Below are 16,878 nucleotides of genomic sequence, written 5' to 3'. Positions count from 1 at the left end.
AGCCCCCGGCAGTAGCAGAGGGAAGTAGGAGACTGGGGCACACGCTCTGGGCACCGACCCCAGGGGCAGGAGGGGAAAAAATCGTAGCGGCTGCACTGCCAGGGGCACCGCTGGGGATGCTGTTCTCCCCTCCCTGCTGCCCCCACCCCCGGCACCCTGTACCCCGGGCACTCGGGCACCGTGTGACATGTGCTGGGTCTGGGCCGCATGTGCCGTCCCACCCACGTGAGGCCTGTGGTGCGTGGCCCTGGACTCGCACACCAGAAAGCTTGAGCACCGCCAGACGCACTGAATCCCAGACGCACCAGCTTTCCGGAGCAAGCGCTCCGCTCACCAGAGGGTAAGAAATGATGTGCAGGGAGCAGGTGTGCAGTGCAGAGGTGTTTATTTTAAATATAAAAGGGAATGGAGTTAGGGAGGGGAAAGGGGGACAGCGCTGAGAGAGGTGAACAAAGTAACCAGGTAAAACCCTGAGGGATGCAGGGGTGTGGAAGTGAAGGATGAGAGTTTGGAGCCGGTCCCTCCCAGCGGGGCGCTGTGCACGGGGGATTGGGAGACGACCCCTGGGCCAGGGCAGCAGCAGGGTGCAGGCGGGAGCAGCTCCTGGGATGGAGACCCCAGCCCCCCCGCCCCGGGGGCACCCAGGGGCTGGAGTCGGGCGCGGGGGGGACAGTCTGTGCCGTGGGTCGTGGCAGGGACAGGGATTGCCTCAGGGCTGGGCTGGGGCCGGGCACAGGGTCAGGGGAGCCGCGTTGGTGCCCCCAGCATTGAAACCAGGATAGAAGAAAGGGCGCAGGGTCCCGGAGAAGGAGTCAGTGACAGTGAAGAGATGGGACCCGTCGGTCACGTTGTAAAATGAGACCTCGCCCCCCTCGTAGTCCAGGAAAACCCCCACCCGCCTGGGCCACAGGCACATGGGGAGGGGGGTCAAGGGGGAAGCGAGGGCCTTGTGTCCCCCATCCGTCAGCTGCACGGCCCAGTATCCATTGGGAGGTGTCTGTGTGACCTTCCCCTTCCTGGGCACAGACTCCCTGCACACGCCCAGACCCCAGTCCATCTTGTCTCCCACCTCCACCTCCCAGTAGCGCCTCCCGCCCGTGAACCCCTCCGCGCCCAGGACACAGGCCCAAGTGTCAAATCTCTCCGGGGTGTCGGGCACATCCTGTCGGGTGTTGGTGTCTCTCACACATCTCCGATCCTCAGACAGGACGAGGTAGGGATGAGCCGTGCCTGGGTCCAGAGTCACGTCCGCTGGGGAGAGAGTCGCGGGTCAGGGCGGGGGCAGGCGGGTCCCGAGGTCACGGGGAATTCGCCGTGTCCCAGGAATCGCGGGTCGGTCCCGGCTGGGGAGTCACCATCATCCACAGGGAAATGGGGGGAACAGGAAGTGGGGGAACAGGACAGGGGGACGTCCCCACCAGCCCCTTCATCCCTGGAGTATTCCCGGTCCGGGCGCTGGAGCCACAAGGGGGGGAGGGACATGGGGTAGGGGCAGGGCATGCAATGATGTCATCCCAGCAGCTCCCCGCCCTGCCCCTCCCCCACACCTAGCGGGGCTGCTCTGCCTGGGGGGCAAGGGGAGTGGGCTCCACACCATGAGCTGGTGTCACAGGCGCTGTGGGGAAGGGGCTGGGGGAGCAGGGAGGCTGCGGGGGGGGGACGGGCTGGGGGACAGCAGCCTGCCTGGGGGAGGGGTGGCAGGGAGAGAAGAGGGCAGGACTTGGGGGTCTCTGTGCTCGGGGCCGGGGTCACTCGGTTTGCTGCCTGCCCCACCACCCCAGGCAGGGCTGCCCTGCCCCAGGGGGACCCCATGACCCCAGCCCTGTGGGCACAGCACTGCAGCCAGGGCAGCCCAAAGCCAGCGCCTCCCCAGAGCCAGACCAGGGCAGGGCCGTGCATGGGGTGGGCGCAGGGGTGGGCAGGGAAGGGGAAGGGCAGGGGGGCACTAAGCACCGGAGAACAGGGCCCATTGCTAATGAGTCTGGGGCAGTTGAGCGGGGAGGGGGCATCTCCTCACCGACTGCCCCAAACCTCTGGGCTCAGCTCACAAGAGACATGTCCCAGGCCCCCCCGCCGTGTGTCTGCTCTAGGGGTCTCCAGCGGAGGACCTGCACTGGGACAAGGACACCCCGTGTACAGGGGACCTGGGACACTGCTGGCACCGGGGCCGTCTGCCCCCAGAGCACTGCGCAATCCCAGCCTGGGGGCCCAGTTGCCGCACTGCCCCCCCTCCGTTGTGCCAGAGGCTGCACATCCAGATGCAGTTTCAAACATACGGGAGTGACCTAGGGGCAGAAATCCCAATGGCTCCCAACAGGACCGGGGCTCCGGGGCCTCTTGGGGCCTGTGGAAATGCAGCCCCGGCAACAACAGGAGACTCCTGCGGCGCTTGTGCAGGGGGGGCTGGGGAGGACGAGCAGCCTGGGACGGGGTCTGCTCAGAGCACCAGTGGCAGGGGACTGGCCTTGGTGATCTTACCGGTCCCTGCCGGCCCTTCTTCCTGTGGCTGTGATTGTGTGCGTGCGAGGAGTGGGACATGCTGGGTTTCATTGCAGAGCCTCTCCCGTTCATGAAGGGCAGCCCAGCTGAGCTCAGCTGCTCCTGGGGCAAGTCCCAGGTCACCTCCAAGCAGCACCTCCTCCGTGGGTCTGGACAGCTCCAGCCTGACCTCCCCTCCCCTCTGTGCACACCTGCTCCTGCCACACCGTGAGCCCAGAGCTTGGCCCAGAGCCCCCAGGAGGGCCTCCACTGTCCCCTGCCCCCACTCTCAGGAAGCAATGCTCCGGGGGAGGTCCAGGCAGGGCTGGGGGTCCCCGTGGGGCTGCAGCTCTTACACCCCACTCGGGATGCAGACTGGCCCAGGACAGGCCCCCCCCACACTCAGCCTGACTCCAGCCTCATCTGAGCCACAGGGGGAAGGTGACAGCTCTGGGCCAGGTAAGTGAGACACCCCGCGTTTCCCTGCCAAGCCCGCACCACTCAGGAAAGCCTCAGGCCCCCTCCGCACCACAGACTGAGCTGGCTCATCAAAGCCTCTTGAAGGACAGATGCATTGACTCTCCCGGTGAAACCAGCTGCTGGGCTGCGGCTCTGTGTGGGCAGGACTGCGCTGGCTGCTGCTTTGCACCATCACGAGCAGAAACAGCTGCCGAGACCAGGCTGGGACCTGCCCGTTGGGTCCGTGCTCGTTGCTGCCTGGAGGGGGCTGGGGGCTGCGGGCGCCTGTCGGCACTCCCAGGGCAAGCCCGTGCCTGGCTGAGGCTGACGTCTGGGCCACCTCCCCATTGCTGCAGGGAAGGGACCGTTCTGCCCCGCTTTGGCGCCAGAGCTGACATGACAGACATGGGGACTGAAAGCCTGAAGGCCTGAGTAAGGGATGCCCGGGCCAGGAGAGAAGTTTCCCGAGGATCTGCATTCAAAGGAAGTGGCAGGGCAGGGACTGAGCTGCATCCAGGGCAGGGAGCGTGTGGAGGGACACAAAGCCCCATATTGCCGGGAGTAGCAAGCAGCAGGTAGGGATGGGCCGGCCATGGGGCTGGAAGAGGAAGCCCAGAGCATCATGCTGTAGGGGCCAAACATCTCTGGAAAAAGCTGGGAATGGAGAGCAGGGAACAGGCTCTTGCTGCCTCATCTGCCTGCACTCGGGGCCTGTGCACAGCCCTGGGAATGGGCAGGATGGCACCAAGGGGATCCCGGGGGTGGTGCTCAGCTCCCTTGGGTACTGCAGGCTGCACCACACTGCAGGGCCCAGGGGCTGAAGGCTGTTGGACACTGGGGGACCTTCCCCGTTGCATGGAGAGGCCCAGCTTTCCCTTCAGCCCTTGCTCCTGAGTTCAGATTAACCCAGAGATTTAACCAGGACACGGTGTGGCAGCCCCTGGGACTGGGGCACACGGAAGAGGATAATCTCAGCGCACCGGCACGTTGCTGTCCAGCCCTGATCACGACATTACCTCCTCCCTCCCGCAGCAGGAACGGGGTCCACCTGCTTGACCATTTCCCTGCTTCCTAGGTCACCTGTCCCCACTGGAGTCACCCAGCCGTGCCCTGCATGGAAATGACAACGGGACTTTTCCCCCTGCCGATCCAGAGGCCCTCGGACATGGGCTGAGGCGACGGCTGCAGGACTGCGGAGGCTCTCTGCCAACACGGCAGTCACATCCCCCTGTGCTGTGTGTGCTACATCCCCAGTGCGCCCAGCACGGCTCTTGCTGCTGCCAATGACCCTGCCATGTGCTGCGGTGTACCTCTGAATTTCCTTAGCATGTCCATCATGCCTGGGATGCTGCACGGGGTCTTCACTTCTGTGGAAACAGCTTTTGCTTCCTGAACCTTCACCTCCTTGCTCCTAAGAGGAAGATATCCCCCATCATCGCTCAGCCCGGCTCTTCCAGGGAGATATTCCTGCCACAGCCCAAGCAGGAATCTCCTGGGAGCGGGAAGGGGAAGATACCGCACCTGGCCAAGGTCCTTTTCACATCCTAGAAAGGGAAACATGAGGGGAACAGTGATTATTTCCTTGCTGGGTGAAACCATCTGCACCAAAGTTCAGTGAGTTCATGACTTCTCTGTTCGATGGGCATCCATTTCTTCACTGTCTGAAAATCCCTCAGTCTGCCTGTCCCTGCTGCACTTGGATGCAGCCAAGGGGCGATGGACCATTTCTTGGCTGTCACCTCTGTCTCAGCATTACACTGCTCTGAACGTTTGCATGGCTACCTCCAGATGTGCTTTCCTGTCCATTTTGGCTGCTGACAGAAATGATTAAAAGTAAACCCAAAACCCTGTGCTTTACTGGAAGAGGCAGCAGGTTAGTTCGACCTCGCTCCACTGGACCTGTATAAATCATGCACGGCAGCAAGGCTTTTTGGTGCTTTCATAAAAAGCAGGTTCAATCAACTATTAGACATAAGCTCCCTAGAAGCCTCATTGAAGCGCCCAGTCTACGCAGACATTGGGAAGCCAGGTCCAACTAATGTGGTGGCTCGTCTGGGGATGCGCTGGGTTCAGCGCGGGGACACACTGGACTTACAGTACAGCCCTTTTTATGCTCATGTCTGCAAGAAGCCTTCGTGACTAATAACTTGGCACTTCTCCCAAATCAGAATTTCCTCCCAGTACAAACTGGTAGATCTCCAGACTGATGGAAAGTCTCGCCTGAGTCTTGGCCCAGTTTCCACCAGTTGTGGGGTCCAGGCCGAGGGGCTGCTTTGCGCCAGACGGCGGCAGCATTGGGGACCGGATCATTGCGCACGCTCACCTTCAGCAGCTCAGCAGGTGTCTGCCGGCTCTTCTCCTCTACCTCCGAGATCAGCTTGCGCAGGGAGGCGCTTTGCCGGGAGAGTTGGGCTACGTTGGCCTCCAGGCTCTGCAGAGTCTCCCTCTCCTCCTCCTCCAGGCTCTGCAGGAGCCGCTGCTCCTCCTCGCTCACGAAGCGACGTAGCTTCTCGCACTCAGACTTGATGCTCTCTCTCTGTCGCTTTACCTTGTTCTTCCAGGACAAGCAGCAAAAACAAGTGTGAGCTGCCATCTCCACTTTCAGCTTTGCATTGGCAGCGGGAAGGCACGAACTCGGGCTGTGCAGCCCTTTGTCAGTAGCTATACTGTCACCGGATATATGAGACACACATTACACATGGTGATGTACTCTCTAGAGAAAGGGTCACACAATACTTTCACCCCATAGGAAAAGGGCTGATATCCAGAGCAGAGATTTAGGATCTGGGGCCTCTGGAAAGGCCCTGGGGCTTGGAGCAAAACCCAGTGGGCCACAGGTCATCTCTGGCCGATCTGTTGATGTCAGTGCTTTTGTGCCAGGCCTGGGGCTGTCCCTGGGGCGAGACATGCAGGAGGTGCTTCATGCAAAGCACTTGGAGGCTGTGTTGGCCAGTGGGAAGGACCCCAAGAGAGCCGCCTTGGCCAACAGGAGCTCTCTACATAGGAGACAGGCTCCTCTGCCAGGGGCTTTTCCCTTCCAGGGTGGGGAAAGTGGAAGATCCTAAACTGACAGCCCAAGAACCAGGAAAAGCACAGAAGAGACACGTGAGGAAGGGACTGCAGGGCGGAAGAAGGAGCCCGCGCCAGTCCCATAAAACATGAACTCTGCCCCGGTGAGTGCTGCCCCGGGCTGGGGAGCCTTGAAGCCCCTGTGCACGCGCCCAGGGCAGGGGAACACGCACTGCCTCCCCTTGGCCCTGGGATGGGGAACAGCAAACTCCAGAGCCCCTTTCCCTTCGTGCAGGGGCACTGGGGGTGAGAGAGCACAGGGCTCCCTTCCCCACAGGGCAGGGTAATGCCGAGTGCCCAGCCTGCCTGCCCCCGGGCACCGCAGGAAGGGCTCTGCACCACTCCTGGCTCGGCCTCAGCGATGCCCATCGTGACACGAGGAAGAGCTCCCTCCATGACACACAGCCCCTCGGGGGCAAATCTTGCAGCTCCCCCACCCCTCACTGCCGGCTCTGCCACGGGAACGAGCTCTCGAGGAGCACAGACTGGCACCTGCCTTCCAAGCCGTGGTGGTGATCTTCTCCTTGGCCTCCATCGCCAGCGCTCTCTCCAGCCCCTTCCTCAGAGGATCCAGGGCCCACTGGAGCTGCACCTGGCAGGAGAGGCATCAGCTCCTTATTCCTGACCCTGACACATGTCGGGACAAGGGGGGCTTGATATGGGAGCAGTAAATGTGCAGGGAAAGCAAGCAGCAGAAGCAGCCATGTGTGGGGCTTGCTGGCCAGCCCCCTCCCCGCTCCCCTCGACCCCTCGTTGCAGGCGCTGGCTCAGGGGCGCTGGCACCGGGTACAAGCAGCAGCTGGAGGGGAGAAGGCACCGCCGTGTTACTCTGCAGACACTTCATGAGCAGGCAAAAACCCTTCTGTTTTTATCAGCAAAAAATGGCTCAACATCTCCCTCCAGCACCAGCAACATCTCGCTCCAGCTGCTGCCCCTCGACAGATGTGCATTTCCCACAGTGCCCTGCACCCACGGGCCCTGCTCCCCCACTCATCCTGATGCTGCTGCATCAAACAGGCTGGGCCAAGCAGCTCATTCAGAAACGTGCCCGAGGTGTCTGACCCTGGGGCTCGTGCCCGCCCCTGGCATGCACAGCTTCTCACTTCGCTTGGGCCAGTTTGGGAAACAGGCTGGGTTACTGCTGGGGCAGGAGGGGTGGGCGGCTGGAAGGGGGCAGGTCTGCAGCACACAGGCTTTGCCCTGGACCAAGGGCTGTTGCATTTCCTACACCTGCTCCATCTCCACATTTCCTCTGGTCTCCTCCAGACACTTGTTCCACACCAGGGCCCGGCCCCTCTGACAGAGCCGGCTCCCATCCCTGTGCCAGGCACGAAACATTGGCAGGGCAGGGTCCGAGGGCAGACCTACTCGGAAAAGCCCAGTGGGGCTGTGTGGGCACCGGAGCACCCAGAAAAAGGGTCCATGTGCTGTTGGGGACAAAGGAGCAGTTCCCTGTTGCACGGAGTCATGCATGGAGGCAGCCAGCTCTTCTCAGTCCCCGAGAGCTCCTGTGGGCTCAAAAACAAGGACCTGGTGTGGCAGAAAGCCACCTTGGTTTCTCCCCAAAATCTCTGCCCTGTGACACTGTGACTAAAATCTCTGAGCTGCAACCATTTGATCAGGGTGGGCCTGTCTCTTTAGGTGACCTGAGCTGGCTGCAGTCCTGAGGGAGCGGGGAACCTGCTCCCCCTGCCTATGTGACTGGCATCAATTACCTGGGTGGGGGGTTTCTACCTGGGGAGCTGGAATCTGCCCGGTAACAGGTGAGGTATTACAAATTGGTTGGCTGATAGCCAACTGGGGCTGACCTCCACTGGCCCAGGTGAATGAGGTCACAGGAGCTATATAAGTTAGGATGGGTGAGGAGGCGGTCTCTCCCTTCGGCCATGAGGTGAGGCAGCAGCCAAGCAGGGGACACAGAGAAGCCTTACCATCTGAAACTAGCTCTTTCTCACCCCAAAACTCACGAGCTAGAAACCGCCTTCTTTCAGAGGGGAATTGCACCGGCCTTTGGAAGATGCTTGTGAGTAAGCTACTCAATCGGATTAGATATCTAGCTGGCAGTAACACAGATGCGTGATCAAAAGGCTACCTCAGCCCCACTGTTTGCTCTCTAGGATTTCTAAGATATTGCTCAACCCTGTACCCTAGTTTCCCCTACCCCCTGTAATCAATAAAGTTCTCCTTTGTGACTGGTGTGGGAGACTTATTGGGGGGTGGGTCTAAATTACGTCTAAGAGACCCGTTAGGTCTGTGGACTAAGGGAGACTTTACTTTTTGCCCCCTGACTTGGGGAAGTGCCCCAAGTGCCTGTACCGGGTCGAGTACCTGTAGGACTATTAGGCCTGTGTTTCCCCGAGGACACAGGGCCGAGACAGTCCCTTCTCGGGGTGGGGGCGACATTACCCCCAGACTAGCGAGTGTGCTCCAGGAAAGGGGTCGGCCAAGCATAAGGCGCCCCTAGGGAGGCATTTGGAGCCTGGCAGGAGGGCGGGCGCAGGGAGGTGGGCGGCTCAACGCAGGAGCGCCCCCTACTGGCCCGCCACACCCGGCACACACTACACCTGGTGTCGGGAATGCATGGCTGGTTTTGGAAATGCTGTGTGCCGCACGTGGGGATTCAGAGCACAAAATTAGAGAAAAAAAGCAAGACAATTAATGTAATTATCATGAAGGATGAAGACTTATACATTCAGCAATAACTAACTGAACTTTGGTGAACCGAGGGAGGCTGGTGTGTTCATTGATGATGAAGTGCTCAGCCACGGATTGGGCGGGACTGTGGAATTCATGGATATTAATTCATTTTGGGGGGAATCAAGGCAGGCTGGTGACTAATCATGAATTAACCTCGTGCGGATTAAGTGAAGCAGGGGGAGTCGGTGACAACCACTTGATCTTCTGTTGTACGGATGGGGGAGTGTTGAAGTCACTGATAAGTACTCGTGATGCCGTGCACCATGAGACACTGTGACTTCTGGCTTGGAGCAGCAGAACGAGTGGCAATTGCCGACTGAGGGCTTCAGGATCCCAGGGGTAAGGCTACACATTTGCACACTTGGCCAGGAGTAGGAAGGAGCAGGATGTAGGGGTGGAAAGAGGCTTGTGAGGAGGACCGTCCTCATCCAGGTGGATCTTAGCTCTCCTCTTACCATCCCCTTATCATCTGACCTCTCTTCAATTTTCTTAACAACAAGGCATGGCAGGGGAGATGTAAGGGAACTGGAGGTGGAGACCTGGACAAGAGAGGGGGTGGCTGCCACATGCTCCTACCAGAGGATGCTTTGTCACCCTCTTGCCCCCACAGTCCTTCACTTCCTTTGACCTGCAGCATCCCACACAACACTCCCCCAACCTCCCCGGGCTCTTCTTAGGCTGAAATGCAGCATTTGGACTGGTCAGTCAATTCAAGCAGTGAGTGCTGGCATCTAGTCTAGGGGACTGTGGTCCACAGACTTTTTTCTGGGATAGGGAGAGAACAGCATTCCCAACTCTGGAGTGATGTGGATTTGGAGGCTCTGGCATCCATGCTGTGCGATCAGCCAAAACCTTTCCAGCAGGACAATCCCGGGGCATGGAGACTGATTCCTTAAACCTCAGCACTCCTGCAGCCATTCAGTGCGAATCTGGGCCCATTGGCAACACCTCCCAACTTAGTGTCAACCACAGACTTTATGAGCCCAGTAACAAGGTCACAGACAGGATCAGGCCCCTGCCCTGCACACCCCAGGGCCCTCCTGGCGCCTCCGGCTCCAGCCACATCGCTCCCATCTACACAGACCGTGCTGCCGTCTCCCTCCGAGACAGCGCCCGAGCTGCCGCACAGCGCAACAATGACTCCTGTGTGGCAGGAAACCACCTTGGTTTCCCCGCAAAATCTCTGCCCTGTGACAATGTGATTAGATGGGCCAGCACGGAGGAGTCACACCTCAGCCTGTCTCTTTAGGTAACCGGAGCTGGCTGCAGTCCTGAGGGGGGGGAACCTGCTCCCTCTGCCCACGGGGCTGGCATAAGCCACCCGGGTGAGGGGCATCTACCTGGGGAGCTGGAATCTGCCCGGTAACAGGTGATGCATTTCAAATGGGTTGGCTGACAGCCAACTGGGGCTGACCTCCACTGGCCCAGGTGAATGAGGTCACAGGGGCTATATAGGTTGGGACTGCCAAGGAGGTGGGGGCAGCAGCCATGCGGGGGACACAGAGAAGCTTTATCATCTAAATCTGGCTATCTCTCACCCCAAAACTCATGAGCAAGGAACTGTCTGCCTACAGAGGGGAAACTTCACCGGCCTTTGGAAGACGCTTGTGAGTAAGCTACTCAATCGGATTAGATATCTAGCTGGCAGTAACACAGATGCAGGATCAAAAGGCTACCTCAGCCAGACTGTTTGCTCTCTAGGATTTCTAAGATATTGCTCAATCCTGTACCCTAGTTTACTCTACCCCTTGTAATCAGTACACTTCTCCTTTTTGACTGGTGTGGGAGACTTATTGAGGGGTGGGTCTATATAATGCCTATGAGCCCAGTTCAAGTCCACTAACAAGGTCACAGACAGGATTATGCCCCTGCCCTGCCCACCCCAGGGCCCTCCCGGCACCTCCTGCTCCAGCCACATCGCTCCCATCTACACAGACCGTGATGAGACTTATTGAGGGGTGGGTCTAAATTATACCTAAGAGACCCGTTAGGTCTGTGGGCTAAGGGAGATTTTCTTCTTGCCCCCTGACTTGGGGAAATGCCCCAAGTGCCTGTACTGGGTCGAGTACCTGTCGGACTATTAGGCCTGTGTTTCCCTGAGGACACAGGGCCGAGAGAGTTCCTTCTCAGGGTGGTGGCAGTGACATTACCCCCAGGCTAGCGAGTGTGCTCCGGGAGAGGGGTCGGCCGAGCATAAGGCGCCCCTAGGGAGGCATTCGGAGTCTGGCAGGTGGTCGGGCGCAGGGAGGTGGGCAGCTCAACACAGGAGCGCCCCCTACTGGCCCGCCACACCCTGTCCCCTCCAGTTTGACCAGTTATATCCCATGAGACTCTATGAAACACTTCATTTAATCTAGGAAAAGACCATACTTTTTCACATACAACACAGCCTTTCCCCTCAAAACCAGCTGCTGGAAATTGTAGTGGGCATTATATGTGAGAAATGTGGTAAGAAGAGTTTCTGCTGAGCAGAAGTGAAAGTCAGATCTGCACTGGGGCAGAAGAGGGAGCAGTCTCTGCTCCCAGGCTGCTGCTCCTCTGTCGCTTGCTACAGCAAAAGCTCTTTTATCTTTATTCTGCCTTTCAAAACCAAGCTGTGTCATATTCTCAGCTGCATTGTATGGAGAAAATACTATTTTCCCTCTGCATTGCCCTGCTCAGTTTGTTCTGGGGGCTGAGCTGAGTTAAAAGGCCAGGGATTGCCCTAAAGTGGGAAGCCACACGCTGGGCAGGGATCCCAGGGGCTGGGACACACGGCAAGACAGGGCCAAGGGGCCCAGAGACTTGACACAGAGGGCTGAGGCCAAGAAAGGTGGGGGCTCAGCACAGGACTTCCCCGAGGGCAGCTGTGACACCCTGTAGTAGCCACCTTAGACCAGCCCTGGTAGCTAACTTTGCTAGGCTTGCTAAGCTGGGCTTAGCTTTTCTTTTCCTCCTGTAGGAAGGAAGCACCCCGAAATCCCACAGTGGGTTAAGCAACCCAAGGTCTGCCGGGTCTGTGCACCCAGGGTGGCACAGAGCCCTACCAAAGACCCGAGTCCGGGTGGTAGCAGCGGTTACCCCAGGCTCGTGACTGGGCTCCAGGAAGGGGGGCGACTGGACTTAGGTGCCGCAGGGGAGACACTCAGAGCGTGGTTTTCAGTCAGGTGCAGTGAGGTGGGAGGCTCAGCACAGGAGCAAGCCAGACTGGGCCAAATCCGTTCTGAATTCTGTCAGCAAAGCAGAGCTCAGTCACTCCAGTCTGTGCTGCACGACCACTGACAACTACCCTCCCTTGCGGACACTTCAGCTTGGGACTTCAGGTACTGCCCGGTACACGACAGGCATCCTCTGTGCAAGCCACAAGCCCAGAGGCCTTGGAGTCCAGATGCCCACTAATTTCACTCCCACTAATTTCACTCCACCAAAAGGCTGAAGGAGCAAGCTAAAGGGAAGCCCAGGAGCTGTCCCCTATGAACGTACGTTTTGTAGCCAAGGCCCTGCATCGGGAGGCATTTCCAGACTCTCTCAGGGTCAGCTTGCCTGCAGTGCAAGCAGTAGACCTTCAACTCAGCTGCAATAAGTCATTCAAGACCAAGCAGAGGGCGATTGCCCTGCCTGGTAAGTACAACCACCTGAGCTGAAACCAGTCATGGTATCTCTCCTGCCAGTGAGTTTTGTTCTGTTTCTTTGTTTAAAGCCATTTTTCACGTTCTACACCAAATCAGCCAAATCAAGTCCAAATCCATGAGTCAGCCCAGAACCACACGGGGCCCTACAGTGGGCAAACGTCCTCCACCCCCACCAGGGCCTCATTTCCAGGGTATTTCCAAAGTCTTCTGAGAGGCAGCAGATATGCAGGCACAAGCCCCCAAGTTTCGCCTGCCCTCGGCCATATGGGTGCAGAAGCAAGTTAGGGAGGAGCCTCCCATTTCCTTAAAGTGGGCTTGAAGCCCCAACACCTCGACAGGTACTAAGCCACGCCAGGGGAACAGACATCCCCAGGAACACTTAAGGAAAACTGCATGCTTGGACCCGAATACACGGTGTTGCCCGTAAGTGGTTTTTTTTTTTTTTTCTTTTCTGTTTTTTTGCACCGGTCCTGGAAGCACTTGAATACCAGGTCAATGCATGGAGTGGATGGAGCACGCTCCGGTTCCACCACCCAATACCGAAAAGAATCTGCTCAATATAGACCTCCTATGGAGGACATATCAGAGACAATTACCCTGGGGAGCTCGCCTACGTGGTCACGCTGCTTCCCCTGCCAGGTAACTAAGTGTGTGTCTGTGCAATGGGCTCTCTGGGCCAGAGGTGTCACCTACCTGGTAATCGTCGGCAGCCTCCTCGATGGGGAGCACTGTGTGACCGCGGTGAGCCTGGGACTCCCTGCAGACCACACAGATGGCTTCCCCGTCCTCCCCACAGAAGAGCTTGAGTTTCTCCTCATGCTTCACACACTGATTCTCCACCTTCTCCTTTCCTGGCTTCAGACTCTGCTCTTTAATCTTCTCCACCAGGGTTTTAAGCTGCGTGTTGAGCCAGAAGCTCCCAATCTGGAGCTCTGCTCTGCAGCTGGGACAGGGGACGGCGTCGCCTGAGCCACGGACACGGTCCTCACAGTATCGGGTGATGCAGGCTCGGCAGAAGTTGTGCCCACACCCGATGGTCACCGGCTCCTGCAGGAGGTCCAGGCAGATGAAGCAGGCGGCCTCTTCATCCATGTCCTGTCCTGGAGGGTCTGAGGCTGCACGGCCCCGGCTTCTGCTGATTCTTCTTCCTGCTCGGCTCAGGCTGGGCTCGTCCTGGGTGGTGCCTATCTCAGCACAGCAGCTGATTTCCTGCAAGTCAGCTTCTAGCAAGGGAGAGGAGGGGCCACGGGGCCAAAGGGAAAGTAAATGGAAGAATTAACCTGAGTGGAGAGGAAGGAAGGGTGAGGGCAAAGGAGCAATGGAAGCAGGGAGGAGGACGGCTGGGGAGACAGGGTGTTCACAGGCAGGGGGGCAGAGATGAGAAAGCCCCTGACTCACTAACACATAGGAAGCAGTGCACCCCAGCAGTGCGCTCAGCAGCATGCCGTCACCATGGTGCAGGATTTTAAAAATGTCACTTCATTTTTGAAGGCAATGCTTACGACTAACGAGGACAGAGGATGATCACAGGTTCTCATCAGGCCCGTGGCAGAGGGAGCTGCTGAAACACCAGAGTCCCTTGGAGCCATCGTGACACTAACGGGGTCCATCAGCCTTCCCAGGCATTACAGAGACCGGGGTCCAGCACCCAGGCAAGGGAAGTGAACCCAGACCCCGAGCCTTTGGGCAGGAACCAGCCTGTCACAGGGCTGTCCCCTTCATTTCTCCCCTGTCAACCCCTGAATAGCTGTCCTCCCCTTATGGGACCTCTGTCAGCTGTGATGCCCCTGACCTGAAGGCATTTGTTATCACCCTGGGTGCACCCCAGCTCTGTGGAAGGGGGGCTAGCTGATAGCCCCTACAAGCAGGAGCAGGAGCAGGGCTTAGCAATCCCAGCACGGGTGCCAGTGTGCAGCACGTTATGGCATTTTTCTTCGCGCATGTGTCTCAGGTCAGACAGCAGGGAAAGGGCTGGGTCTGCGCTGGCACAACAAGGATTAAGCCCATGACGGCTCCCCTGCCATCTACCCCAGCACACCAGCCTCTCACAAGTAGAGGTTGTGAATGTTTCTGGCACTCTGGCCAAAAACATTGCTGACCCCTGCGCTAGACAGAGAGCAGCTTTCTGCAGCTGGACAAGCCAGCCACTGGGGCACACGAGGCTCAGGGGTCTCACACCCGCCATGCACTCGGAGGCAGCAGGTGCCCAGAGAAGGAGGGAGGCTTTTGCGGTCCCGTTACTGCAAGGAAAGCTAAAGTGTGAACTTGGTGTCAGGTCCTCCCCCACGGTACCTGGCTGGGCATGGTGACTGCCCTGTGTGTGCCCTAACCGCAACGTAGGTGCAAAGGAGCTTGCTCCATGTTCATGGATGCACTGACAGCTCACAGCACAGCTTTCTCCTCTGTCTCCCTTTCTGTTTCTGCGCAAAGGGACTGCTGAGCAGGTCACCTGCCAGCAAGTATGCAGGGAGTAACAGGCCTTGGATTGATAGGAGTGAGTTTTTGATGAAACTTCTCTGCCTTTATTCCTTCTGGGTCTAAGGTCCATGGTCCATCCCTTTCCTAGATTCCAGATGGTGAGTTCAGTGGTAAATGTGGCCAACTCAAGCCACAAGATCAAAGGTGCTTTTTTATCAGTTCAATAATGAGATCATAGTTCATTGCCAAGAAAAGATGGTGCAAGAAAATGAGAGGGAAATACATTATATAAATATTATATATTATTAAAAGACGATAGAATACTACCCAATTGCCCATCAGGAATGCTGGACTTCAAAGGAGTGATCACATGGCCGGCCCCGAAGCGTGGCCCTGCCTCTGCCCTTTCTGTCGTCCCCACAGCCAAGCCACAGCCCCCCCAGCCTTGCTGCTGCCCTTCACTCCCAACCCCCTGAACCCAGCCCTGCCGCTGCCCCTCGCTCGCTAAACTGCAGTACCCTGCCCCCTGGGCCATGATGGTGCCCCTCACTCCTGACCTGCAGCCCCCTGCACTGCCAACCCACAGTCCCCCATCCCCCCTCACTCCCACCCCACAGCCCCCTGCCCCCACCAGCCCTGCCAGAGGGGCCCCAGTAGCGTAAGTAAAAATAAACTTTCTGTATAACCAAGACGCGTTAAACTTCCTGACTCCTCTCGCTTACCCATCTACCTAATTACCTTACCCCACCCGCACCCAGCCGGTTGTGCTGACCCAGGCTCGCAGGTCAAGGGTGCACCGGTCCTCGGATGTGACATGGCGTCACGAACAGGATCCAGGGGAGGCGAAATGGAGTCAGAGTTGATCCGCCACTGCCCGTGGCGTGCAGGAGACCGCGACTGTGCAAGTTCAGACGATCTGTGGGCACACATCGCTTACCACCAAGCAGATGGTCTCGCTATCTCATTAATCACTGGATATATGTCTCTTGCCGGAGATAAAGGGGGCAGGGAACGGGCCATTCAGTTGGCACCGAGCTCCTTCGGATGCGTTATGAGCCCGAAAGGAGTCAGCTTCCGGCCCAGAGATGAGATCGGGAACTTGTCTCTGGCGCAAGTGAAACCTGACCGCACGGTGAACCCGACACCCGCCCAAGAGTTTGCTCGCTGCATCCGGCATGTACGGGAAGGGGGAGAGGACACCCCGCCCGATAAGTTTAACTGTCCAAATTTGTCACCCGATTCACGCGCACACGAACCGTTAACGCGATTCCGTGAAACTCTGGAATTAGAGGGTCGTACGGTGACTAAGTGGACTGGTCCCAAATGGGACAAGGGGAAAATGATTAATGTCTTGCTCCGTACTGTGCCTATCTTGCTGCGTGAGGTTGCGAACTTCGACTCACAGCTGAGTACCGCCGGTAAGCATGCTGGGGAACTGGTGATAAAAAGCAGCGCTTCACCACCGCCCAAAGATGGCGCCGAGCAAAAGCAGAAGTCACAATTAGAAAACGGCGCTGAACAAAAGGGGAAGCCAACGCCCGAAAATGGCGTCGAGAACAAACAGCCACGCTCTGAAACTGGTGCCGAGCCGAAGAGGAAGCTGTACCCAAGCCTGGAGGAACTGACGGCGAACCACGAGACGTCATCGAACAAAGCCACACCTACCGCTGGGCAGGGCTATCCTCCTGTCACCGCCTCACTGACGAAGAGCGATCTGACGTCACCAGATGTGATCACACCTACCCCTTGGCCGGGTCGTCCTCCTACTCTGCCTACCCTAGCAGCCGCACCGCCCCCCCCGTATCCAGAGGAGCCTGATGGTACACGGTTAATTAAAAGCAGAAGTAAAGCTAATGAAAGGGAACTTGTAACTTCAGCTCTCCCTGTCAGCGTAGTCAAGTATACTGCAACAGGGGGTGGACAGCCCCAGGCCACAATAACAGTCCGCACCAGAACTTGAGCAAAAATGAGTGATCTTCGCAAGGAAACGGGAATCCAACCCGACGAAACCCCCATTGTTTGGATGGGCCGCCTTGTAATAGAAGCAGCAAACGAACTCATCGATGCAGAGGAAGCTATTCACCTCGTTCGAAACACAGCCTGGAGTAGAGGAATAGTTACAGATCCGCAATCCATAACAGCAAAA

The 16,878-nt window shown here is 58.0% G+C and overlaps 1 protein-coding gene across 3 annotated transcripts; it reads right to left on the bottom strand.

Moving 5' to 3' along the window:
- Positions 1-257: 257 nt before the first annotated feature.
- On the bottom strand, positions 258-14,984 carry LOC149875464 (E3 ubiquitin-protein ligase TRIM39-like). 3 transcript variants are annotated; one of them, XM_090030837.1, is made up of 7 exons: positions 9,198-9,286; position 8,153; positions 6,503-6,598; positions 5,261-5,491; positions 4,459-4,481; positions 4,248-4,348; positions 259-1,251 (listed from the first exon to the last, which is right to left on the bottom strand). In XM_090030837.1, the coding sequence occupies exons 1-7, from the start codon at positions 9,269-9,271 to the stop codon at positions 710-712; spliced, it is 1,068 nt and encodes a 355-aa protein (XP_089886963.1). In that variant the 5' UTR covers positions 9,272-9,286; the 3' UTR covers positions 259-709. The 3 variants fall into 3 exon arrangements, with proteins under 3 accessions (XP_089886962.1, XP_089886963.1, XP_089886961.1); XM_090030835.1 differs by lacking the exons at position 8,153; positions 9,198-9,286 and adding an exon at positions 13,008-14,066 and having other exon boundaries at positions 265-1,251; XM_090030836.1 differs by lacking the exons at positions 6,503-6,598; position 8,153; positions 9,198-9,286 and adding an exon at positions 13,008-14,984 and having other exon boundaries at positions 258-1,251.
- Between the last annotated feature and the right edge of the window lie 1,894 nt (positions 14,985-16,878).

Source organism: Crocodylus siamensis, chromosome 1 (genome assembly GCF_052110815.1).
Source record: "Crocodylus siamensis isolate JL-2025a chromosome 1, ASM5211081v1, whole genome shotgun sequence".
Classification (NCBI taxonomy): domain Eukaryota; kingdom Metazoa; phylum Chordata; order Crocodylia; family Crocodylidae; genus Crocodylus; species Crocodylus siamensis.
The sequence above is the reverse complement of the archived record's forward strand: the minus strand, read 5'-3'. Positions and strand labels throughout refer to the sequence as shown.

Excerpts from the sequence above, each read along its gene's own strand:
- LOC149875464 (XM_090030835.1), bottom strand. The coding sequence starts at position 13,406 with ATGGATGAAGAGGCCGCCTGCTTCATCTGCCTGGACCTCCTGCAGGAG. Across the intron at positions 6,599-13,007 it reads AGGCTGCCGACGATTACCAG|GTGCAGCTCCAGTGGGCCCT; the intron begins GTAGGTGACACC and ends CTCTCCTGCCAG. Across the intron at positions 1,252-4,247 it reads CATGCTAAGGAAATTCAGAG|CGGACGTGACTCTGGACCCA; the intron begins GTACACCGCAGC and ends CTCTCTCCCCAG.